The sequence below is a fragment of the Schistocerca piceifrons genome, chromosome 11, assembly GCF_021461385.2.
Source record: "Schistocerca piceifrons isolate TAMUIC-IGC-003096 chromosome 11, iqSchPice1.1, whole genome shotgun sequence".
NCBI lineage: Eukaryota > Metazoa > Arthropoda > Insecta > Orthoptera > Acrididae > Schistocerca > Schistocerca piceifrons.
This window is the reverse complement of record NC_060148.1, coordinates 130321109-130348945: the sequence shown is the minus strand read 5'-3', so window position 1 is coordinate 130348945 and position 27837 is coordinate 130321109. Positions and strand designations below refer to the sequence as shown.

General features: G+C 39.3%; 1 protein-coding gene across 5 annotated transcripts in view; it reads right to left on the bottom strand.

The window, feature by feature from the left end:
* LOC124720171 (zinc finger protein ZFP2-like) overlaps nt 1-25823 on the bottom strand; it is a 72076-nt gene extending 46253 nt beyond the window's left edge. For 2 of the 5 annotated variants that reach the window (XM_047245495.1, XM_047245496.1), the window contains exons 1-4: nt 25751-25792; nt 20520-20609; nt 4548-4671; nt 4330-4419 (exon numbers count right to left, since the gene is read on the bottom strand). Coding sequence is in view for 4 of the 5 variants with exons in the window: in XM_047245496.1 (XP_047101452.1) it covers nt 4330-4352 (23 nt within the window). In the remaining variant the exon portion in view is untranslated. Of the gene's footprint in view, nt 1-4329; nt 4420-4547; nt 4672-20519; nt 20610-25750 lie in introns of those variants that run through there. The other 3 variants (XM_047245494.1, XM_047245498.1, XM_047245497.1) reach the window with 2 other exon arrangements.
* Nucleotides 25824-27837: the final 2014 nt, after the last annotated feature.

Sequence of the window (27837 nt, the reverse complement as noted above, 5' to 3'; positions counted from 1 at the left end):
GTATCTATAGAGCCTCACTTGTATCGTCAATAGGGATGTACAACAAGGATGGATTAAAGTTAAGTATTCCAGCAGCTACGTACTTTTCTTTATAGCGTTCATTACGTATCCTGTTTCAGACCTATCTCTAGCCTGCGTGAGTTTAACGCGTGCCTTTCGGCTACTTCCGAGTGGCGTGGCTGTCTTACTACGCCACAACAGTTGGTATGGCATCTGTCAAAGATATTTAGTATATATCAAGTCATGGAACAAACAACATCATATGTTTTCATCATGTTAACAATGTCGAATCTTGTACCAGAAAGTGATTATTTGTGGAAAGCATTAATTTTTTGTTTTCATTTGAAAAAAAGTGCTGCAGAGTCACATTGAATGCTTGTCGAAGTATATGGTGATCATGCTCTATCAGAAGCAACATGCAAAAGATGGTTTCAACAGTTCAGAAATATGATTTTGATGTAAGAAATCAAGAACGTGGAAGACCACCAAAAAAGTTGAAAGACACCGAATTGCAAGCAATATTGGATGAAGCTGATACTTTTGAGTCAGAAGCAAATGGCAGCAATGCTAAATGTTGCACAACAAGCAATCTATGACCATTTGAAAGCTATGGGAAAAAAGTGTGGAAAATGGGTGCCACATGAATTGAATAAAGACAGATGGAAAACCGAAAAACCATTTGTCAAATTTTGCTTCAAAGACATGAAAGAAAATCAATTTTGCATCAAATTGTTACTGGCAATGAAAAATGGATTTATTTTAAGAATCCTAAATGGGAAAAATCATGGGTTAATCCAGGACAACCATCAACATCGACTGCAAAACCAGATCTATTCGGCAAAAAGATAATGCTCTGTGTTTGGTGAGATCAGAAAGGTGTGGTGTATCATGAGCTTCTAGAACCCAGTGAAACTGTGAATACTAATCGCTACAGACAACAAATGATCAATTTGAACTATGCATTGATCGAGAAAAGACCAGAGTGGGCCAGAAGACATGGCAAAGCAATTTTTTTGCATGACAATGCACCTGCACACAAAGCAAAACTGGTTCAGGATACAAAACACTTGGCTGGGAGCTGCTACCCCACCCGCCGTATTCACCTGACTTGGCCCCTTCTGACTACCATTTGTTTTCATCAATTGGACACGCATTGGCTGAGGAACACTTCGATTCCTACGAAGAAGTTGAAAATTGGGTGACTGATTGGTTTAATTCAAAAGACAAACATTTCTATTGGCATGGTGTCCACAAATTGCCAGAAATGTGGTCAAAATGTATAGAAAGCAATGGTCAATGGTCAGCACCTTGAATGAAATGTTTTTACTTTTCAATTCAAAATTAGTGTTTCATTTTCACAAAAAAATGCTCATTTCATACCGGTACACCTGGTATACATGAAGAGGCCCACGTCACTGAATGAAAGATACACCCATGCTTAACTACATGTCTATTCAATATGAAACCATCCTGATGACTCTGCAGAACATTGGGATCTCTTTTACCTCACCCCTAGCCCACTATTTCTTTCCAATATCCCTCCACTGTGTTACACTTCATTCTGAAATTAGTTGTGTTCTACTGGAAGTGGCTGAAGGTCTTAACTCTCCCATTTATCTTAACATACAACAGTCTGATACTCAACCTGTTGTCCAATTAGACACTGCAGAGTCCTTGCACTACTTTTCTCTAATGTAATCATAATCCACTTGCCGATTTCTTTCGCAGAAATAGCTGCTTCCAACCCAAATTTCTGCCACCCATTTTCCCTTATGATACATGATGGTTCCAAAAGACGATTTTCTCCATCTCACTAAACCCATTTGGGAACCTCTATTTTCCATATCGTCACTATAGCAAATAAAATTCTCAACATGGAAAAAATCAACCATCAGCAGTCTAGTGCCTTAAACCTACCATGCAACTAGTGGATGGCACAGACTTGGGCAGCTATAACCAGCGTTGCAAAATATGAAATACTTCTGAGGTCTTACATTTCTTAAACCATGCCATTACAAACTGACCTCCATGTTCAGTCTTTCAAGCAATGCCACATCAGCCTATAATCACATCCAGCTGCTGGAATCTTATTGGAGAACATCGTCTTTCAGCTAGTAGTACATGTGTATTGGTCTGCAAGATCACCAAAACCCCAGAAAAACTAAAACTGAGAATTAATGTTCAACAGCATGCAAGTGACAAAAATTAATACAACTTCTTGATCCCAAAATCTAATCTCTTGACTTCATTTCCTAGATGATGCGTCTCTTTTGTTATTATCTTCTTCACTAATGCCACCTTCACATACAACAGCAATTACAATCTAGAAAAACCATAACACACAGGCAAATGAGACTATGCCATAAATGCACATCAAAATTAAGCATGGTAAACAAATGTCTAATGAAGAAGGAGCAAATCTGAGGTAGGAACCAATTCTGCTGGTTTTTAGAAAATGTAAATCACACACTCCAGGAGTCCAATTAACAACGACTTTAAATTTATTGATCTAGCTTCTTGTGCAATTAGCTAGTAAAATTACTAATTCCACAAATGATACAGAATCTTGCTGGCCATCAGCCAGTATCAAAATGGCCAGCCCCAATTTTCTGCATCATTAAGCCCCAGCATTTGACATTCAAAAGACTGAATAAATTCTTACTAAAACAAGAGGTACCACAGAAGTAGCCACAGTATGTATAGGTTGTGGCCAAGGTATCAAGGGTGATTTAACACATACAAATTTTCGCTCTTTTTTCAAAACGCAAAAAATTTTTCGTACTAACTGACAAATAGTTATGACTCACACATAATATAAGAAAGACTGATATTCTTTTGATTTGTTTACACAGAAGTTCTTGGAAAGAGGAATATTTCTCAAATGACTTACACTATTAGAATTTACACTTTGTCCAAATGTGAAGCTAATGTATCCATCACATATAGCCATTAAACAAAACATTTGGTATCAACAAGGGCTACAGAAAATAGGACTACACCATTCACCCGTCCTCTTCCGCTTCTGTTCACAACAGTCAGCAAATAATAGGTGATATGCAAGTCAATTGGAAGAGTACATGAATGCTCTACAATTATATATAGCAATATAACAGGGGGAAACATTCCACGTGGGAAAAATTATATATTTATATATAGCAATACGGTCCAGACAATTCGCAATCTGGGCCAATTCCACTGCAATGCATCCTGTACTTTACACAATTAACAGAAGACTTTTTTCTGACTCTGCATGGAGTGCCAGAGATGTGAATACCTATAATATTCTCACTCACACTGACTTACACATTTAGTTCAGGATCCTCCTTGATAAAATCAGTGAACCAAGAGATTCCCAATGGACCTTCAACAAACTAAAAGAAGAAAACAATCTCCGAATTATAACTGCTTGCTAACTTCTGTATGTACGAAACAACTATCAATAATCTTTATCAGTATCATCCAGCTTTACAGAGATTCATATGGAGAAGGAGTGTCACAATGCTTCAAAATCAGTTCTAATATCTCTCATTTTGCTATCCACCATTGTGTAAGAGTTATATTGGCATACTTTGTCTGTCTTATCCTGTCATATACTCTACTCTGATTTCAGTAGCACTACGGCCTGCTCTCTTGGGTGGTCACACTCCCATATATAAGAGATGCAAATAATCTGCCAGCTATATACTCATAAAAGGAATGCTTTTTGCTCATTAATCAAATTAATATGCATTACATAGATTACAATCAACATTTTCCAAATTTAATGATATCTACATAGCTTCCTCCTCTGACACCACGTATTTGCAGTGCATGTTTATTAGGAAACAATGCAAATTTATGTCATGTACTGGGGAAAAATCATAAGGAATTACATACAGTGAATGCAGGATTTCAGTGATGATTTAAATACTTTAGTGAATTGTGACTGCAAAGTCTAAAACATACACCCACCACGTATCTTACTTGCAAGTTTCCGTTATAGCACTGTGACACAGAGGCAGATAACTAAATTAACAATCACTTCGAAGAGGAAGTCTTCCTTGCTATATTGGTACCAAATACGTATTTAAGGCATTCATAACATACTGGCATAATACAACATTAATAAAAGAGTAATAGTTAATAAAAGCATGAACACTGTGGGAACAGGATACATGTAACACATCTAACTTGAGTCAATTGAAATTCCTCCAAAATTCTTGAAAATAGCTGGTACCATAGGTTACAACTGCTCACAATCCATGATAATTTAATTTGAATGTCCCACATTCCTTTCATGACATTTTTAATACACCTTATGGACAATACAGTGCTTCTGTGAAAACTTACATGAAAATCAGAGCCATCCACATGTTTCAATTCTGAATCTTGTTTTACTCCAACACTAGGCTCTTCAATTATTATTGGGTCTTCAGGAAACTGAAAAAAAGGAAAAAAAATTATTTAAGGCTTTCCTTACATGGCCCTCTCCTAGAGAGAGAGAGAGAGAGAGAGAGAGAGAGAGAGAGAGAGAGAGAGAGAGAGAGAGAGAGAGAGAGAGAGAATACCTTCAAACAGATCTCGTGTAGAAGCTGACAAGGCCAAAATCATGCATATTCATCAATTACGACCAGGCAGCCAGAAAATGTGGATGCCACAATTCAAATATTTGAAACCAACGCTTTGTTTACTCTGAAAGCCAGGCACATCAGTAAGAGATTGACCACCAAATAACAACCAAAATTATTTTTCACACACCAAGCAGCAACCAATATACACAGTATTCATAAATATTATGGGCGTGGATATATGGTACCACATTTCCTCCCAAACCACTGGATCGACTTCAACCAACATAGATATACATATAACTTACTATCTAGACAAAAATACTAAAAAGGTAAGTACTACCAACCTCCTATGGAGGTGGGTGTGTGAATATGAAAAAGAGGAGGGGGAGGTACAAGGACAGTGAGAGGGGGAACTGGCAAAGATGGACAGAGAGAGCATAGCAGATGAACAGGGGTAGGGGGAAAGAGAAGCGGATGGACAGTGAGAGCACAGCAGATGGACAGTGAGAGCACAGCAGATGGACAGTGAGAGCACAGCAGATGGACAGAGGTCATTGGTTGGTTCATTGAACAGACCGAACTACTAGATGATCAGTCCTTTTTTCTTTGAACAGACAGGTCCAAATGACTGAAGAGAAGAGAGAGCCTACTGCACAAAACCCAGAGAAAGAAAACCCCAAGGTCTACTAAAGTCGATGAAACTGACTTAAGGGACAAAAAGCAGGAAGAGAGACAAAGGAAGAAAGGCAACCAAGGTTCCCCATCAAGGGAGCAGCCGGAAGCCCCCTGAGAGCATATACATTGGGGGTGCATACATCCCCCAGCCCCTGCCACTCGCCAGAGGTACTCCACACAATAAGTGCTTAGGAAAGACTATGAACAAGTCTAACACACCATGTGAGAGGGGGAAAAACAAGAAAAGAGCAGGTAGGGTGAGGACCAGACTGGACCACTAAGACAGGGTGTATACACTCTGAGACAACAGGGAAATCTGGGAAAAACCAAGGAATTTTTTCATCCGCAAGAAAACTGTGAAGAACACTGGAATTTTTTAGAATTCCGAGAATTTCTCATTGTTTTCCTTTTCAATTAAATTTTTGTAGTTTTGACTGGTAAGAAGTGATACTCTAACAAAGAATTTTACTTTAGCCCACTACTACAATGTAATGTTGCAGCAATAAAATTAAAACAAGAAAAAAAAAATTAAGTTGCAAAGGAAAAGCGCCATTTAAAAACAACAAAACACAATGCACACACAAGCGCTTGAAAGCAGCAAAATGTGTCAAATGCTTTAGGGTGAATGCTATGTAATAATTCATAACAACAAACTGCTTCCGATGGGCGTGACATCACAAGTTTCATTAGATTCATTTGAGTAGTTGCCAGTGGGCTTATGGGCATACGCAGTTGAGTCATGTATGAGCAGTACTTTCTCCAACTTCTGGCTACGTGAAGTGTGACTATTAGCTGTATCCAAGGTAACAAGACATGAGCTGTACCAGCAGTAGCAACAAGCAGGCAGATGCTACCCATTTTTTGCAAATGAGCAGAGCAGTCCGAGTTGTAATGGGACGAGGGTTAGTCTCCATGTGAACCATGTTTACTTTTAGTGTTTTTCTTATTCTCTTGGTTTGCAGCTCTCAAGTCAAATGAAAACAAAACAGATTTATGTGGCCGGAAGCTATAAAGTGAATTAAAATACATTCACATAATAATGGAAGGTTAAAATATGGTATTAGTTTGTTTTCTGATTTTATTTTATTTCCATGTTTTTGGCAGCCGGGCATTAATTGCCTTGCAGAACACTGAGGTTATTTTTGTACATTTGATAAAAAAATTGGCTTTGATTAATCTTTTCCTCAGAGGCAGTCAATTTATTGGAAACACTACTGGCTAGTGCCAACTGTCTGTGGAATTTCAAGTGCACGTTCTTACCTTTTGGGACATATGGCATTATGCCATAATAAAGAACTAAACATGAGGTAATACCGTACTGGTACTCCAAGAAAATTTGCATCCCAAAAACCACACTGAAAAGTTTAATATCAGCTTAGGGCGTATGTCTTTGTTAATCTGGAGATACGAATGTGATATGTAAGTCAAATTATGTATTTTATTATCATTTATGAAATTCCGACGCTCTTGAGGTATCCTCTGATGTCCTGTTTCGTTTATGGCATAATGTAAGATCATTTAATGCTATATAAGTACGAACATATGAACTACCTACATCGTAGTAGCAGCACAGGCACAGTAACACCATTTTCTGGCATTTTCTGACATTTGCTGAAACGAATTCTAATAGGTCACGGGAAAATAATTCGATTGGTAGTTTGAAAAGTGTTACTTTCAAAGTACATTTCATTTTTACACAATATGAGTTATGTTATGTGTGCAAAGGTGTTTCAAATTTTTAAAATCGCAAAGCATTTGATTCTCATTTAATGCTTAATACTTTGAGGGCCAAGAATTTCGAGCCCAGAAGACCAGACATTTACGTCATTACTTAAAATTTTACTGGGACATTTGTGTGATGTATCAAAGTGTAACAATGTACAAACTACAAATATTATGTGTGAAAGCTTGGCTTTTCTTGTAGCTACACTATGTACATTATTTTTACCATTAACTTTTTCTATTTGTGTGTTCCCACTACTTAACAGTGATGTTGCTATAGGCTGACTACATCACGTGTCCTATGCTCCGATCACTACATTTACATGCGACACATCTTTTGAAAGATGAAAACCGAATTTTGGAAACCGCTTTTCGCTGTCTGAAGCATATTTGCTAGTCCAGTTAACTACGGTGCCTGGAAATCAGCAGATGTAGTTTGCCTTAGTCGGCGCAATTGCTATTTCTCTTCAATTAGACGAGGTATTAACAGCTTCAGTCTACTATTTCTACTTATCCTTCACTGCACAAAAAGCCATTCCATCAATATTAGCCAAATTTTTTAAAAACAAGACGAAAACTTGCAGCCCGCGCACATTTACATGGGAGCTGCCTTTACATGGGAGCGAAAATCAATTGCAAAATTGGAAAACTGGCAAACAGAAGAAGATATCCAGAATCGTTTTTGAAGTGTTTACATGGTCACCCAGAAGCAGTATTGGGAGACCAGTTTACAAAATCAGGTTCTGGGTGCCCCATGTAAATGCGATGAATATTTGCTACCATCTGCAGGCGAGATCATGTGACATGAGCTATGACTGGCTTACAAAAGCGCATCGCGATCTCTATTTCAATGCTTCAGAAATTAACGTTCTGTATCTGGTGGAATTCGATTATATACATTTGTAATACGAAAATACGCACCGTACATGTTGCTGCAAACCAAAAATATTTCGAAAACGCATTTTTTTCTGGGGTTTGTTTCCTAAAGGGGTGGGAGATCCTACACCATTCAAAGGATTGATACATTTTCCAATTCCACAGGAAAGGATACTGTCACTTAACATGGAAAAAGTGTATTTTCACCCAGGAGAAAGTATTTCTTAATCGGGAAGAACCCGGGAATTTTTTATCCTTTTCCACATATACACCCTGCAAGACAAGATAGCCACAGCCCATTCTGGGTGTAGCAGGCAATATTGTGTTCTGCCAACACCTCAGTGGGTCGTAAAGTTACACGGCGCTCCTTTAAGGAGATTGACAAAAGTCCCCTTCTTGAATAAAGCATAAAATTAAGTCAGCCACTGATGCATCATCTCATAACAGGGACAGCAAGTCAGGGAGATCAAGAGTTGTGACAGTCCTGCAGCAAAACGTGGACCACTGTCAAATACAAACCATGACAGTGGGGTGGGTCCTCACATTGGAGAAGATGGCCATAAGTCAGCCAGGTATGGCTGATGCAGAGCTGGCAAATTGCAGCAGAATCCTTGCAAGAGGCCTGCATAGAGGATCTCCACAGATTCATAATCTCCTTCATCAACCGTAGTTTGTTTTATAAGTCACAATAATCCGTTCCATTTTCCAAATTCCTAAAACTTCATGGTCTCATACTGATTGGAGGTCTGCTCTCAGAACACCAATCTCAAGTCAGTTTATTGGTAGCCAGCTTGCCCAGGCTATCAGCGAGTTTATTCCCTGAGATCCCAATGTGACCCAGAGTCCAAACAAAAGTCACTGAGTCCATATTGTTCGAGGGCATACAGGGAACGTTGGATAGCAATGACCAAGAGATGGTGAGGGTAATATTGGTTGGAGGCTTGCAAACTTCTGAAGCAATCACTGCAGATGGGTTAAGGACCTATTGGTTAAGGTATGGATATGCTCAAGAGCAAAAGTGATGGCTACCAACATCGCAGTCACAACACTACAGCTATCAGGCAAGAAACGGAGTTCAGTATGTCCTATGCAAGTATAAGCAAGGCCCATGTGACCAGCAGTCATCGAGCAACCAGTATAGACTACTTCTGATCACCAGGGTGCACAAAGGACAGAGAAAAGTTTGTGGTGGAAGGCCTTGAGAGACCAAGTTTTTCAGACCTTGTGATAGATCAAGACATAGCTGTGACCAAGGGATGCACCACAGAGGTGTACATAAGAGGGCCTGGATGTGGATTTTCAGACCTTGTGATAGATCAAGACATAGCTGTGACCAAGGGATGCACCACAGAGGTGTACATAAGAGGGCCTGGATGTGGATTGTGATCATAATCCCTGATCCAGGTCACCATTGCGGGATGTGGATTTCCGTTTTTGGGAAGAGAGGACAGTAGTTTGGACAATTCGGGGAGTTGTAAACATGGGTAGCATAGTTGACAAGCTGTTGTTGGCACCTGATCTGCAATGGAGGGACCCTATCCACCATGAGTAAGCTGGTCACAGGACTAGTTCAAAAGGCTTCTCTTGCAAGTCAAACCCTGCAATGATCCAGTATCTGCAATGCTGAGGGTGATGCCAAACAGTATGCCAGACGTCCATAATCAAGACAGGATTGTATCAGGGCTTTGTAAGGGTGCAGAACAGTTGTGCAATCTGCACCCCTGCCTGTGTTACTGAAGCAGCGAAGATTATTGAGGTGAAACCAGCACTTTCGCTTACACTGGCGAAGATGGGGAAACTATGCCAACCACAAACCAATAACTAGTCCTAAAAAGCTGTAAGTCTCCACCAAAATGAGTAGCAGGTCATCAAAGTAAAATTCTGGTTGTGGATGAATGGCACAGCATAGAGAGAAGTGCATGATGTGAGTATTGGTGGCTGAGAACTGAGCACTATGAGTGAGGACCCATGAGTGCACCTTTTGTATGGCGCCTTGCTGGCATGTTCAGCAACATCCACACTAGAGGAATAAACACTAGAGGCAAAAGCCATCAGCGTACAAGGAGGGTGATACTGAGGACCCCACAGCTGCTGCTAGACATTGATGGCTGCTAGAAAGAGACACACAATATACCGCCCTGAGATATCCCCTTCTGTTGTATATGCAGGAGGGGAGGGGGGGGGGGTTGAGTTAGAAGCACCAACTCGAACCCAGAACATCTGGGGCAACAGGAAATTCTTGATAAATATCAGGAGCATACCCTGGAGACCCCACTAGTGTAAGGTATCAAATATGTGACATCACCATGTGGTGTCCCAAGCATTTTGCAGGTCAAAGAATATGACTTCAAGGCACTGATGTAAGGCAAAAGCTGTTCAGATGGCAGACTCCAGGTAAACCACATTATCAGTGGTGGAAAGGACATGGCAAAAACCAACGAGACTAAACCAGAAGACCCCGAGACTCAAGGAGTCAACACAGCCGCCGGATCAGCATGCATTCAAGCAACTTACAGATAACATTGGTGTGACTGTCCCTCTCTAGATGGTGCTTACCCCATTTGAGCACTGGAACAGTGATTCTTTCTCGTCACTGTGAGGGGAGCTCGCCCTCACTCCAGATACAGTTAAAGATGGCAAGTATAAGACGTTGACAGTCCACTGATAGGTGGTTTATTATTTGGTTGTGAATGCGGTTTGCCACTGGGCTGTATCAGGACAGTGGGCTAGGGCACTGATGAATTCCCCCTCATTGCATGGAGCGTTATATGGCTCCAGGTGGCATATAGAATGAAATTATTGCTTTCTCTCCAACCACTATTTTAGAACATTAAAGGCTAATTCTCAGATGCAAGGTATGGGCATAATGCACAGCAAAACGTTCTGCGACACCTCATCAATGGAGGCAGCACCATTCAAGGCAATAACAAGTACAACTACAGGTGTCTGGTATCAATAGAGACCTCTGATCTTAGCCCAAACCTGAGGGGGAGGGGTACATTGTCCAGTGGTTGAAACTTAATGTTCCAGCATTCTTGTTTCCATCATTTTATCAGGTGGCTGACAAGGGTACACAGCAATTTAATGGCAATGATATACTCCATCGATGGGTGCTGCTTGTGACACTGTAGAGATTGCCTACAATCTCTAATGGCTTCTGCAATTTCTGATGACCACCAAGGTATTGTCTTGTGTCAGGCCATGCCCGAGGAACAGGAGATCGCAAAATCAGCTGCCAAAACAATGGAAGTAATTGTATTCTGGACTGCCTCAATGGTATCTCCACACAGAGCGGAGTCAAGGGGGACACCAGAAGCAAAAGCACCCCAGTGCTCGTCTGGGCAGGCATCCAGGGTAGTGTTGCTGAGGAGCGACAGGAAAAATCAGGAAGTGCTGACTCCACACAGGTCATTGTGGACTTTCCTGTGGATGGATGGGAGAAGGAAAGGACTTCAAATGGAAATGTCAATGGCCAAGAAAGTTCCGCGCCCGACACTAAAGTGTGTGGGGTACCAGCATTCAAAGGGCAAAAATCAAGTAAGGCCAGTAAGTTTGCAAGGTCTTAACCATGAACAGTGATCATGATTCCACCCCACAACGGGTAATTGGGGTTGAAATCTAGTTCACTACACAGTGTCTAGAACATATGGGCTAACTCCCCCAGACCCCCTGTTGTAGGTAGCTTGATAATCATAATATCCCCAGTATCCACAAAGGGCTAAGGTCCACGCTATTAGAAACAAAATCTCCTGAAGGGCAGTGCAAAAGCCAGGGGAAGTGCTTAAAAGATGTAGCTCTGGCAGGTAGTGGAAAAACCGAAACAATTCCCCTGGAGAATAATGTTGTTGACATGCTGTGAGGCCATGAAGGGACCAAGGAGGCTATTTACAACCATATATAGGTTCCAGGTTCCATTGTGTGGTGTGAACTATGGCATCAGAGGCTGCTGGAAACTCCACCTTGGCCAAAGGCAATGAACAGACATGTTGTAGCATGGGGGCCACAGGACGGTCCTTCTCCTTGGAGGAATTTTCCTTGTCTTTCCTCCCCTTAGAGGATTTTGATGATAAGGGCTTCTCTGAATCAGTTTCACATAAAAATGATGACTGAAGCCCTGTTACCAGCAGCCTGTGGCTCCTTTAGCAACTGACTGGTGCCAGGTTCTAGACTGGCAAAAATCTTGGAAGGAAATTTCTGAGAGACCCCTTCCTAGCAATGTAAGCTGGAGGACGGTGATTCGTTTCCAGCTGGGAGGTGGAGTCCAATGTACCAAGTGGACAGGAGGCCATCAATCCCAAAGTACATGTGAAGAAAGCAGGAAGAGGAGAGCACTAGTCCACAATCTCTACAAACAGGGCACATGCTGCAATGCGAAAATATGTAGATACATTTCAGACACTTGAAACAGCACATTGGGGGGGGGGGGGGGGTGAGGAGAACATATGGTTTCCTACCACATCGGTATACCATCACATTGACCTTTTCAGGCAATGAATTACCCTCAGAGGCCAAGATGAAGGCTCTGGCAGCAACCCTATTGTCCTTTGGCCCCCTATTTACATGATGGACAAAGTGTACACCCCATCACTGCAGGATCACATGTAGCTCATTGTCAGATTGTAAGAACATGGGCTCTCCCTAAGGGTGCCACCCAGCCTAGGCAGTGGCTACCTGGCCAGAAATCTGTTGCTCGGAGTCCCTGTGCTCCTGACATCATGAGCACATACTCCTTGGCATACAGGGGGAGTTTTCAGTTCAAGCACCAACAGTGTGATACCTGTCTGGTCAGGTGGCTACCACTGTGCAGGTACTTCATGCCCCTACCACCACCACAGAATGGCTACCATGCTTGGTTTTGGCTATATTACCTTATTAAAGGCATAGGTGCAAAGCTGGAGCATAAACAGCATTGGGTGAGCTCCTTTTCATGATCCACACTTCTGGAGAATTTTAGAAATTTTAGCAGGTCAAATTCAACAATGGGCACCATGTATTTATTTAATGAAAAGTTGTAGAAAATACCAGAAGTGGAAACTCACGTCCCAATCATAAACCAGGTGCGAGCAGGGTCTGCACCAAGAAACCCATGTGATGGAGAAGCAGAGGGGAAAATGGATTGGGGAAGTGTACACTTGCTGTAAAAGAAAAGTAATGCTACAAAGGCTGCTAGCCAGTCACGTACTAACAAAAGAGTTGTGAGCCCCCTGCGGGCAGATGGACAGAGAGAGTAGCAGATGGACAGAGAATATGGGTGCAGGAGGTTGGAATTGGAGTAACTAAATACCCAGGAAATGTCCAATACTCAACTAGTTTTCCTTAAATAAAAGTTTCATCATTTTGCAAAACAATAAAACAATGGCATATATTTATTGTACAAAAATAAAATGTGAAATATCATGACAACTTTCTCCTCCTCCCCAATACTACAGCCATGGTACTGATGTAGTGGATTATGGAGGCTTTATCAATTATAAAATTACTTATTTTACACCTGAATTTAACTGTGAAATTGTCCTAAATTTGTACAAATAAAAATAATGATATGGGTTTGCTTGCACCTCTAGCAATCCTCCAAAAGTCACAGGAAAGGCTCACTGTATGGCATCTGCATTTACATCTACATAGATACTCTGCAAGCAACCATATGGTGTGTGGTGGAAGGTACCCTGTACCACTACTAGTTATTTCCTTTACTTCCAAACAGAATAAGTGAAAAACAATAATCTGCACTATAAGCCTCCATATGAGCCCAAATTACTCATACTGTATCTTCGTGGTCCTTCTGTACAATGTATGTTGGCAGCAGTAGAATCGTTTGGCAATCAGATTCAAATGTTCGTTCATTATATTTTCTCGATTATGTTTCTCAAAAAGAACATCACCTTCACTCCAGAGATCCCCATTTGAGTTCCCACCCAAAGCATCTCTTTAACGCTTACATATTGTTTGAACCTACTGGTAACAAATCTAGCAGCCTGCCTCTGAATTGCTTCCATGTATTACCTCAATCTGACCCATTACGAGTCCCAAACACACAAGCTACACTCAAGAATAGGTCCTACCAGCATCCTATATGTGGTCTGCTTTACAGGTGAACCACTCTTTCCTAAAATTCTTCCAACAGACCAAAATCAACGATTCATCTTCCCTACCACAGTTCTCACATGCTTGTTCCATTTCATATTGCTTTGCAACTTTATGCCCAGATATATAAATGACAACTGCCTTAAGCAGAACACTACCAATACTGAATGGCTAATAAAGATTCTTATTCTGTATTCGAACATTACAGGTTTTTTCTTCCTACTCATCCATATTAACTTACAACTTTCCACATTTAGAACTATCTGCCATCCATCACATCAACTATAAATTTTGTCTTAGTTGTCTTTTATCTTATAGCCGTTCAACTTTGACATCTTACCATACACAACTGCATCATCAGCAAGTACCCACAGTTTGCTGCCCACCCTGTCCACCAAATCACTTTCACATATAGAGATCAACAGCAGTCCTATCATATAATATTTTTTCATAATGTGGGGCCACAGTCATAATATATTTCTTTAAAATCAATACCGCCATTAGACTTTATTTGCAGTGTCACATTTACACGTCATGATTTTTGCTTTAAAGTGCCATTATCAAGTGTTTTAATGTTATACAGTGCCTAAGATGGCATACTGTCATATTAAAAATAAACTATTAGAAACATATTTCTGGTAAAAGCCTACTGCCTACTACCACAAATACTGACCATTAGACAATGTGTCTAATAGTGTATTTTAAATATGACAGTATGCCATCTTAGGCACTGTATAACATTGAAACACTTGATAATGGCACTTTAAAGCCAAAATCATGATAGTGAAAATGTACCATTGCAAATAATAAAAAAAAAAAAAAGTCTAATGGTGATACCACTTGCTTTATACACAGTAGAGTACAAATTCACAGCCATTTACTTTCCACTCTTCCTAATCATGTGGTTTAAAGTTGGAGTCACACTCTTGGTACAGTTTTAGCTTTCAGTGGCCTCTCATTACATCCATGTATGTTCCACGATTTTTCTGAAATTCTTGTCCCGAATTCAGCATGTCTAGTATCACTAGTTTATCCTTACAAAAAAAGTGCCACCAAATTTATTTTTCTGGCCACTTAACTGAAGAATTTTCATTGCATTTGCTGTAAATGAAAGCTATTGGGTGCTATAATGTGTGCGTAACTAGTACAGCACTTCTGCAGCAGCATTATTAGCAGGTGCATAAATATCTTTGTGTGAAGAATTTTCTTTTACTGTGTGTTTCTGTGTGGAAAGCAATATTGTAATCAAACAATGGAAAATCCAGGATGGATTTTGTCAACTAGAGTATAAGGCAAGAAAGAAGAGTACCTGATGAACTTGCTGCAATAATGCAAATATTGGAAGCTTTTGTGGTGAAATGCAAGAACGCATATAGTGTAGGACAATTTGTGACAGTTGACGAAATGCTGCAAACTTTCCGGGGTCACTGTTCTTTTGTTCAGCATTTCCCAAACAAAGCAGCACAGTACGGGTAAAAATTTTTGGTTTAGCAGATGCTAAAACATTATTCGCTTGTAATATTGAACTATATTGTGGAAAACAACCTAAAGGACCATATGATGTTTCTAATTCTCCCTGTGATATTGTAAGAATACTAGTTACTCACACTGAAGGCAAAGTATGGGATAAAAATTTTTGGTTTAGCAGGTACTGTGTTCTGCAATCCTGAAAATGACTCCACAGTGTTCTTGTGACTCCTGTAATTATTGAACATTTAAATATATTTCAGGTTATCCCCTCACAGTTCCTTGAATGCTTCCGTCTGTTCATGTGGTTTGCTACACTGGCTGCTCCTGGTCCAACAATGTGTACTCTGCCCACCTACTGTCAGTATATAATGTTTAAAACTTCACTGTCACGTAATTTTAGCAAAGCAACTTCAGTTTACCCTCTCCATTTTTTTCTCATTCATGATAATCCTGTCACTTTTGCCATTTGTAAGGCATCTGTGCAGGGCATCAGGTACTGAAATGTCTTGCATTTGTCACTCATTACCACTTGTAATATCTGAATCAGACAACAGCAACATCAAAACCTTTTATTTCCCTGAACACTTATTTCTGGCAAAACTATTTAAAAAATGCACATACACCCTACCTTGGCAAACTATTTACAACTATTCCATTGCCATTAATTCGTTTTGGTGGAACAAGAACATTCCTAATAGAAAGATTAAACCAGTCCTATGTTATCGACCAGAACTATGGGTTTTACATGTTGGTCTCAACAGAAGACAAAGTCCTGGAAATGTATTTTTTATGAAGGAGCACCAGCGTATCAAGACTGAAAAAATCAGTAATGCTGAAGTAAGAGCTGAAATGAGGACAAATGAAACAGCGACAACATAGAAAGAAATCATCAAACTGGTATGGACATTTGTTGAAAATGTTAGATAATTGTTGGCCAAAGAATAGTTTATTGGAAACTACCTTGCTGACAGAAACACAGTAGACCACTTAAGTTTTGGAAAGACAGTATCAATGAAATAATAAGGCGGCATGGCGTAGGCAAAGAGGATGCATTGGAGAGAGATGGTTGGCAGGAGATAGCAAGAATACAACAAAAATGGTGTTATTAATTTATCTTTCTATTAATTAGCTGCACATAATAATATGAATATAATAATACAAATAATGATAACAATGATCACCACCACCACAACCAAAAAAGCATCGTCTTTCAATAATGGGAACTGCCACACTCTGATCTGCTAGAACATCATGACTACCTTCCTGAAAGCCAGAGTGCCCAACTTTTCCACATAATGATAGGAACACATTGTGGAGTGGAAGCAATGAAGCCTTTGTAGGTCACTGTAGGATTGTTGGTACCACATCTGTACTGACAGATCACCTAATTCTCATAAATTCTGAGGAAGGGCTGGGGGCAATGAGCTCTGATACCATGTTCTATGACATCCCCAAAGTGTTCGATCCGGCCCAGATCTGGTGAGTTAGGGAACCAGTACATTGACTGGAAATCACCAGTGTTCCTCAAACCATTATTACACTCTTGACTTTGTGACACAGTGCATTATGTTGCCTCATTTTGCCACCTGTTCTATTTCACCATCTGTCATGGGGAGCAGCTACCCAACCCCACAATGTCTGGATGTGGTTTCACCTTAGTTTCACCACGTGTTGAAGACACTCAGCACAGCACTCCTCAAACACTAAATACACTGTACAATTTCTGAAACATTGTGCTGAGCCTCCAGGCAATCACAATCTGCCCTAGGTCAAACTCAAATTCATTGCGAACCTTCCCCATCATAAACACAGACAGCAAGCTGGCTGATACTACCTGCACAGTGTGTGTGTGTGTGTGTGTGTGTGTGTGACTAGCAATCATTCCTCACCAGAGGACACTCTAACGCAGTGGTCATTATGTTCTGGCTGATCAGTGAATATGCATTCAGTATTACGGCTTCCAAATGTATGCTGCCAAAGCCAAGGAAACCATGCCACAACTCTGGAGGGAATGGTCAAAGGTATCTATTTATTAGAAGTGTGTACTGGGAAGTAATGCCTCCAAAACTTTTATTCTGTTCTCAATATCAATTGTGGTATTACTTGTCATGCATATTACTCTGTCAACTCTTCCACGTTGCTGACACAAAATGCAACCCTCTGCACTAGCAGGCTCCAAATTGAAGTGTGTTGTGTTGTGTGTACAGTTTTGCCACTGGGCACAAGAGAAATTATGGGACGACAGCAGATTTCTTGCACACAGTCTATTTAGCGATGAAGTGTCATTTACCAACAGTGGTAATGTAAACTGGCATAACATGCACTTTTTGGCAATGGAAACGCCACGATGGCTGCGACAAGTGGAACATCAGCGAACTTGGCGGGTTAATGTATGGTGCAGCATTGTGGGAGGAAGGATAATTGGCCCCCATTATATTGATGGCAATCTAAATGGTGCAATGTATGCCAATTTCCTACATAATGTTTTACCGATGTTAATACAAGACGTTCCACTCCATGACACAGAATGGCGATGTACTTCCAACATGATGGATGTACGGCACATAGCTCGCATGTGGTTGAAGCTGTATTGAATAGCATATTTCATGACGGGTGGATTGGTCATCAAAGCGCCATACCATGGCCTGCACGTTCACCGGATCTGACGTCCCTGGATTTCTTTCTGTGGGGAGAGTTGAAGGATATTTGCTATCGTGATCCAACGACAATGCCTGACAACAAGCGTCAGTGCATTGTCAATGCATGTGCGAACATTACGGAAGGCGAACTACTCACTGTTGAGAGGAATGTCGTTATACATTTTGCCAAATGCACTGAGGTTGACAGACATAATTTTGAGCATTTATTGCATTAATGTGGTATTTACAGGTAATCACGCTGTAACAGCATGCATTCTCAGAAATGATAAGCTCACAAAGGTACATGTATCACATTGGAACAACCAAAATAGAATGTTCAAACATACCTACATTCTGTATTATAATTTAAAAAACCTACCTGTTACCAACTGTTCGTCTAAATTTGTGAGCCATATGTTTGTGACTATTACAGCGCCATTTATGACAAAGTGAAAAAAGTGGTCCAACTAAAACATTCATATTTCTTTACGTACTACACAAATATGTAATAAAAAATGAGGGCTCATATTTAAAAAAACACAGTTGATATCCGTTTGACCTATGGCAGCCCATCTAGTGGGCTAACCGTAGTGCCATCTGGCTTCCCCCTTCAAACTAGACAAGTTTGTTTCTTTGTAGTTTTTTCATTTGACGCTTATTTTGTGAGATATTTGGCCCTGTCATGATCAATGGACCACACTGTATAGGTCAGCATCAGCTCACGATAGCGAAACACCCTTAACGGCGACAACACATTGGAATCAGACTCTTCCCTTTACCTATATGGGTCTGGTGAACAAAGGAGTGAATGGAACCAATGGTTATTGTAATACTAACCCAAAGAATTGAGACAAATTTTCCACTACACTGAACAGGCACAGGAAATGGCCACCGAAGTAAAAAGCAGTGACCATTTGCTTTATACCCAGTAGAGTACCCTATATGGGTCAAGAGCAGCTCACTATACCAAAACAATACTACCAAGCAAACAACACAGAAATATCCCACCAACCATCATAACACGCGAAAAATATACCCAAAAGAATGACTACTTAACACAAAAAAGTTCTGGCGCTGCACACTAGGCCAGCCACCACAATATCTCTCTCTCTCTCTCTCTCTCTCTCTCTCTCTCTCTCTCTCTCTCTCACTCACACACACACACACACACACACACACACACACACACACACACACACACACACACAAACAAAACAAAACAAAAAAACCAAAAGAAACTCCCAACCCACCCACAACCAACCAACCTCCCCCCCCACCAACCTCCACCCTGCCCCAAGAATCAAATATCCATCAACAAGTAAAAACCAAAAAATAAACAAATCTCAATCACACACTATAACTCAAAAACTGCGACAAAATAGATCCTTCACAAGATAATCACAAAACAACGACCAGCCCCCCACCTACCTCTGCAAACATTACGAACAACTACACACCCCCCCCCCCCCCAGCCGCCCACCCTCACAACACCACCTTAACCAACCATATATACCCAATACATTACATTTACAGTACATACTCATTTAACTAGTTGTTGTTGTTGTGGTCTTTAGTCCTGAGACTGGTTTGATGCAGCACCTCTTCCCCCTCCCAATAACTGACTTAATCGCCCCCCCCCCCCCCAACCCCTCTATCGTATTTCTACATGCTCCAGTCTCATAATTCTTGAATTGTATTGGAAACTATTGTGCTACCCTCCTCTATACACTTCTCAATTAATCCCACCAATTCCGTTTTCATGCACCCTTCCAAACCCCTACAAACACACACTGAAAAACCATCTCCGGATACAACAGTCCCCCACACCCATAAACCAACCAGATACTTACCCCTCCCATACTTCCTCTTCCCAAACTGCAACCCCCCCCCCACCACCACCTCTCGCCCATCCAACTTACCCCTGTACTTAATATATTCAGAACAAACTTCCCTACAAAACAAAAACCAGTCAAAAACCATTCTCTCTCTCACACCAGTGTCATGTGCACAAAAACTGTGGGAGGATCTATAACAAAAATAATACATCCATCAACACAATCTCTCCCATGTCCAACCTAGACCTTCAAAACAGGTACCATGGCTTATGGAGCACCATAGTTTCTCTCTACGGCACCGCCACATGTAGCAACCCCTGGTCTGAGACGCTGTAACTTTTGCCAACTGTATGTCCTGCCGACACGTGCAGTATTTCACCACTTTAGCCAGCAGCCTGAATAATTGTAAAATTTTTATGAGGGACAACATATTTTCCCTGTTTATTGAACACTAAATTGTAACCCTTGCCTCAATTCCATGTGACATTCAACACAAAGCTCATTTCAACTGTGAAAAATGTCATGTTTAACACTGAAAAACATTGGTTTTTTACTAGACTATATTACTCGTGGTTCCAGTAGTATGACAAAAATTGCATGTATTCACACACCATACTGCACAAATAGATTAATGAAACATTCATGAGAAGTACAAGTAAGCCACTTACCATGGAGCCTGGTTCAGCTGGTACTTCATCTGTTTCCTCTTTTTTCATCCAAACAGGTGGCTTCTGGTCCATAGCTGCACTTATACAAATCTGAAAAACAAGCAATCAGATAAAAACAGTTTTACTTAATTTCCATTCTTACCATGAGGTACAACTCAAAGGCAGTATTTTCACTCCCCTACTGGGTGCAGAAAATGGTTGATTACACAGGACACACACAACAGTGGATGAGGAAAAGACTGTTCAGTGATATCAATTCATTCACACTTCTCAGGTTATGAGGAGACAACATTCAATCTTAAAATCACATTCAATGGAAACCAAATAGTATCAATTGTTGCTGCCATTCCTTTGTAATACAAGCTTGTGGTATACTGTGCCACTGAGAGAATTATGGAAGACATGTAATTTTTGTGTGTACACTAACTTCAACATTATGATAAATTAAAGCAATCAATACACTGTAGTGAAATTACTGAATAAAACCAAACATTTTATTCAACACTTTGTTTGCCGTGTTACTTAATTTCAGGCTGATGCGCAAATGATGTTCGCCAACCAGTGAATATGCAATTTTAACATAGGTCTTACTTTGAAACTTTCTTCATCTACATTGATTCACAGTTGTATCCTCAATTTAGAGTAAGCACAGTAAGCACTGATACTCTGGAATCTTTACCTACTCACTGAAGAAAAACATACACTTGTACTGCAATCTATACAATGCGCTGTGGAACTTCTGCTTCTTGATTACCATCAAGTTTTAACATCTGGGTCATTCCACGTTAAAGAGACTTTGTGACAGAAAAGTTAAAATGACAATATTACAAATACAACCTTAAAAATGCCAAGTTAAAAGTACATTTTTTCATTGCAAAATAATCATGAATATGAAAAAATTAAATTTCTACCTTCACTAAGCGTTTAAAGTGCACTACTCTATGGCACCACAGAGAGGTATGTTTTATGCTATTTCCAGATGAGTATTAGTTGTGTTATCTATGGCTGATTGTTCTATTGTTGCAAAGAATATTGAAGTCAATATTGTTGTAGCTCATAATAATTCGTTTTGTTGTGATGAGCTAATTTCTTTATTTTGTTAGTTTTATAATATATATGCAGCCTGTAACACCCGTAACAAAAAAGATACAAAAGTTTAATTTGTAATCTAGTAAATTTGTTCTGTACAATGCCTTTCTGTAAAAGTGAGGTTATGCACATGTTTTACAATATCATACCATTACATGGCATTTTGGAATCTTATTTAACACTCTTAGAGCTGTTACGGGTGTTAATAATTTTTGTTTCGGGTGTTACTTAACACATGCGTAACACCTGTAACTTGATTTGGAAGGTTTAATGCCACCATCTCTAGTAGGCCTAGGCCCTGCATTTAAATTATAACCAAAGGGTACTTCCAATAAGCCCCAGTAAAAAATCCGCTGTTATTGAAAAGATAGTTTCCGATATAATTGGCCCTGAAACTTTCATGTTATACAAAACATTCCAGAACTCCAGTCTTAAGTGAAGAGGAAAAACTAAAAATTCTAGAGTTCTTCACTGGGGACGACATAAGCCGCCAAGCTCCTGGGCATAAGGATCTTGTAACTGTATGGAAAAAGGGAGAATGTAAACAGAAATTCCAAAAGTGTCGCTTACTTCTGACTGTAGGAGAGGTTTACGAGGAATTCAAAAAACTCCGTCCAGATATTTCTGTAGGAAAGACCACGTTTTATTCACTGCGACCACCTTTTGTTCTCCTATCATCATATACACCACATAATGTATGTATGTGTGTGTGTGTGTGTGTGTGTGTGTGTGTGTGTGTGTGTGTGTGTGTGTGTGTGTGTAAGTACCACTACAATTTCATAAGCATACTTGAGCCCTTGAGCAAAGCTGTTCCATCTGTTCCAAGCAATCACAAGGAATTATTGAACGAATGAAGTTGTAATTCACAGAACGAAGACTGTGTTTTAGGGTCATGCCAGGAATGTCAAATTAAATTGAGCAAATTTATCCCAGAAGGCTTTGACTTAACTAAAAAAATTGTCTGGAAGCAATGGGAAAACGATGCGAAACATCGTCCTTGTCTTAGCGAAAATTCAGGGAGCTGCGATTATGCCTTAGCATCACTGGTTGACAAATTGCCTCAGTTTAAAAAACATTGCTACGTGAAGATAAAGCAGAGTGATTTCTTCCAAGGAAAGAAAAACAGCCTTGATGTTGAAGAATGTGTTCTTCAACTGGACTTTGCAGAGAATTATGCGCTAATTTCACAAGATGAGGTACAGAGTGCACAATGGGCGCATTCACAAGTAACTATTTGCGCTTTCTGCATTTGGTTTGCAAACCATGAAGTCAGGTCCTATGCAGTCACCAGTAACGACCTTTCACACACAAAATATTGTGTGTGACCTTTTCTTAAAACTGTTATAACGGAGATTAGAAAAGCTTTTCCTAAAGTTAAAAGAATTTATATATTTTCTGCCAACTGTGCTGGGCAGTTCAAAAATAAATATACTTTGTCCAATCTATGTTATTTTGAGAGAGACTTTGGATTGCCAGTTAAGTGGAACTTTTTTGCCAGTTCAAATGGTAAAGGAGCCATGGATGGCATTGGAGGTGCACTGAAGAGGAGCGTGTAGACAGCTGTTAGATCTAGGAAAGTTATTATTAATAACGCAATTGACTTTTGTGACTACACCCTGAAGAATTTTTCTAAAATTAAAGTACTATGGGTTGATAAGATAACAGTGGAGCATAACATTCCTATTTTGGATGAAAGGTGGAAAAATTTACAAGCGATTCCTCAAATCCAGGGCTGCCATCACTTTCGGCCTTACAACACAACTGATTTGCTGGTTTCAAAAACAGCAGAGTCATTAATGACAAGTGTGTCAGTATTACTGAGGAGGCCAAAACTAAAACATTAGGCCTACATGCAAAAAGATGCATAAACTTCTATGAAGTGTTCAGTTCTGATGATTCTGATCAGGAGACTGTTCCACTATCTGAATCACAAGACAATATTGGAAGTGCTTGAGAGTTAAGCCTAAATAATAAAATTGAAAAGTCTGATTTAAAATTTGGGTTATTTGTCTTGATTGACATTCCAAGTGACTAAAAGTGGCCAACCCTATCCAAAATTCAATACCATTACTTGGCAATCTGCCAGAGTGAGGTTGCTGAAGAGGAGGATGTGAAAATAATGCTTCTGAAGTCAGTAGGAAAAAGTAAAACACTTTTTAAACTAGATGAAACTGATATTTGTTTTGTGCAATTCGGCCAAGTACTATCTAAGGTAACAACACCAGAAATAAAACAACAAGGTAATCGTTTGTACTATGAGTTCAATTTTGAGTTGGATGTTGCTGAAAAAGATTATTAAATGAAGTTTTTAAACCTATCAATAATAAGAAAACACTTTTGTCATAAATTTATTAGGCCTACAAAATGAGGTAAATGTTAGGTAAGTAACGATATCTTGGCCTAGTTGTACTATAAAATTGTAATAATTTTTTTTGTGTAATAAATAGCTTTATCCTTCAAATATGTTTTCTTAAGTACATAATTTTATTCCAAATAAACTACAATAGGCCTACTTCTTTACTTTTTATGCAATTGTAAGAGGTAGATTTATTTCTTCAAGAATCAAATCTGATGCATCTATGTAACACCCGTAACATTTAATGTAACACCTGTAACAGCAAAAAATATATAGGATACTGAGTTATGATGTCCAAAAAAATAAAAATTTATATTTCAGAATAAATTTTGGGGCAATACCTCTTAACAGTTGTTTTACGAGAATAAAAGCTTCATCAAGTTTGGAGAAATTAGAGAATTCCCTAACTCATAACAGGGGTCAGGTCTACCTTTGGTAACACCCGTAACACTACTTTTTTGATTAATAACCAGGAGAACAATAAAACAATTCCAGTATCAACATTTCTAACCTGAATTATAATGTAAGCCTTAAAAGTTTTCAATATTAAATTCAATAAATATTTTTCCTTACATTATTTTTCCTGATTTTAAGGTGTGTACATGTAACACCCGTAACTATGGAATTGCCCATCTGTTAGTTTTTCCTTACAAAACTGATTTAATGAAACTACTTCCTACTAACCATAATGATGACGAATGTTCTGTTGAGTTCTGATGATGTGTAATGCTTTTTGTTAGAGAAATTACACCTCGGTTAATTAATACCTCATCCTGGCCAAATTTTCTGACACTTTCTAAATAATGTTATGATAATCTTATACAAAAACACATTGAAACCCACACACTACAACGAACTGGTATTTACACGCGATTTACCAAGCTATAGAAGAAAACAAGAAAGATAAATAACCAAAGCACACTGAAAATAAACAGAAAATGCAACACAATTAATACCTTCTAAAACACTACTTTTCACGCGAACATATCCAAACTATGAAATGTTGTAGGTGGGGGCATTTGTAAAATTGCTTAACGGTAGCTCTACAATCTGCAGCAGCTATATCCCTGCATCAGATCACAGCAGACTATCTTCGCAAACATTATTACGCAAGTCAACATAACCATGCTAAATTGGTGAATGTGCGAACTTCACTGTCCACCTTTTCTCGTCAGTCTCGGAGTACACAAAATTGACATTCACTTTCGCTGGAGATCATTGCGTGGAGAAACTGCTCCAGTAACTTCTGACAACATGTCACAATAGCAACGTCTCTTTTACGAAGGCACATACAGCGATTTTACCAGACACGCCAAACACAGTAAGCAATGGACTGTACGCCATACAATATCGACCTAATAATTTTCTTAATGGATGAACCATGTAGACACGAATCACACTAAACTGCTTGTTTAAGAACTATTACCTGCCTTTTGCAATTCGAAAACTTATAAGACCACAGAAAACAACACAGGTGTTCGGTTGTGATAAACATAACCTGAAAAAATTACAACATTCACACAGCGTCCCAGACTGTCACCAGGCACGGCATAAGTAATGTTCACCATTAAATACTGAAAAGTTTCATTCACGTATGCCTAATAACATTAGAAAAAAACCGTGTCAGGAATAGTTACCACAGTGTTATCACAAAATATTCGCGACTACACTCATCAAAATCAGCTGTAATCATAATATAAAAGAAATACCGAGTTAATTTGGTCACCAAACAAATTTTAGTGTTTCTTTTACTGATTTTTGTAATTTCTAAAGGCTTATTTATTACCTGTAAGATGTAACACACAAATTTCTTCAAAACCACGAGATGGCAACAAGTTAAGATCATGCAACACCAAAACCAAAGATATTGCAGTAAGACAGAACATAGTGCTGTATGCCGAAAGATAAACATTATGGAAGAATCTCCATACGGCTAATTTGCAAGACCGGAAATAAAAAAAGCGAAAAGCAAAACACTATAGGTTATTCTATCTCTTTGGTAAATGCTTTCCGCCATATTAGTACAACACCTACATAAATTACAATAACTGTTATTGAAGGAAACGATTTTGAAAATTTATTGGAATTTGAAAGCTGTACACAAAGTGATTGAAATAATTGTGGTCTCATGGCTCATTTAGTTAGAAAAGTCCAATACTGTACTTTTAGATTTGTTCTGTTTTTCCTTTCAAATCTGATTTCTTTTAAACAAAAAAATGATATGTATATTTTCTGACCTACTGCACATGATGTGATTTCCAAATTACATGAGGTCGCTAACTATCATAAACATACTTATTTCAAAGAAATGCATAGTAGTATTAAAGTATGCAAGAACTGCTTTAGCCCTGTTGTTCTGTTCACTTTTACTACACAAATGTACTCTTCAGGTCAATACGACACAAAATAATGAAATGCTGAAAAATCTACTCACATGTATTTTTCGTACAATTGTATGCAATCGACATTGTTCTCATATTTCAGTATATTGTTAACGATCATAGCGATAATAATAAAAGTAATAATAATAATAACAATAATAACAATAGCACAGAACGTCGCTTAAGATAATTTATTATTTTAGTATTCATGCAGAGTATATTAGGAGCAACGGACATTTCCACCAGAAAGTCATTCTCAATAACCACCTGTCGGTCTGCTCATATCACTTTCTTTCCTTCTTCCTCACTGCAGTTTGGACACAAGTAAGTGACGTGTGTTTTGCATGCATGTTTATTACACTTTCTGCACAACATGTTTGTTTTACTCTTATTGGATGAAGACAGAGCTTACACTGTGAACATTTAGTAGAGTTTTTGCTGCTACTGATTTCGCCACACCTGCCACTCCTTCAGGGTCTTGAATTCTCCTAACCATTCTCAAAGAATTTTCTGTTCTTGGAAAATGCTTACTTGATGCAATGTGGTCTGCAAACAGTGATTTTCTAAGTTCCTTCAAAAATATTCTCCTTTTATTTAATTTTCTTGCATTCCAGTTAGGGTCAATCGAAGTCCACAAGACACATGCATTATAAGCAGCAACATCAAGAATACTCTAGAAAACTAACATGGGCCTTCTACTGGTATTTCGTTTGCATCTATATGTACCTGTTAGCTGATAGAGGGTGTCTACAGCCCCTTTGGTTGAATTATAACCTAAAATCATTTTTGGCTTCTTATTAGCCTTTTCAATTATTTTCTCACTGTGGTGGAGAGTGGTCATTAGAATAACATTCTTATTCCTCTTAGGAATGTAATTGATCACTGTAGTGTCATTTGTGAAGTAAAATGAAGAGCTATGAATCTCGCTATTGGTCATAATTTGTGGAAGCTCTGGCTTATTTTTACCTGTGGTTCCTAACATTATCAGTTTCCTTTTCAGGAACACCTGTCCCTTATTGTCTCATGTATATCCTGATCTAGCAAAGCAGAGGTAAGATCAGCAATACTCTCATTCCCTGATTTTTTTCTGTCGCCGCTCCATTCTCCTTTCCTGTATAAATTTGAGCTTTCAGTGCCTATGAAGATTGACTGTGACACAGAGTCCATATCTTGACTCCACATTTTGCTGGGTTGCTTGGGATGTACTGCTTGAATGGACAGTGGCCCCTAAATGCCATCAGGTGCTCGTCAACGGTCACATTTCCTCCTAGACTTTACAGTTTAGGAAGAGCCTCTAACCACTTTTCCCAGATACTGCGAATTGCAGCGGTTTATTAGTACATCATATTTCCTCTCTTGTGGATTTCTTATCAAACCGCAAGACGCGCGACATTTTACAGGATGTTTCTAGAGACATGGTTGCTCGAAATATGTTCCGACCAGTATCCTTATCCCACAAACTTTTTGTAGATTCCCCTTGTGAATGTTATAC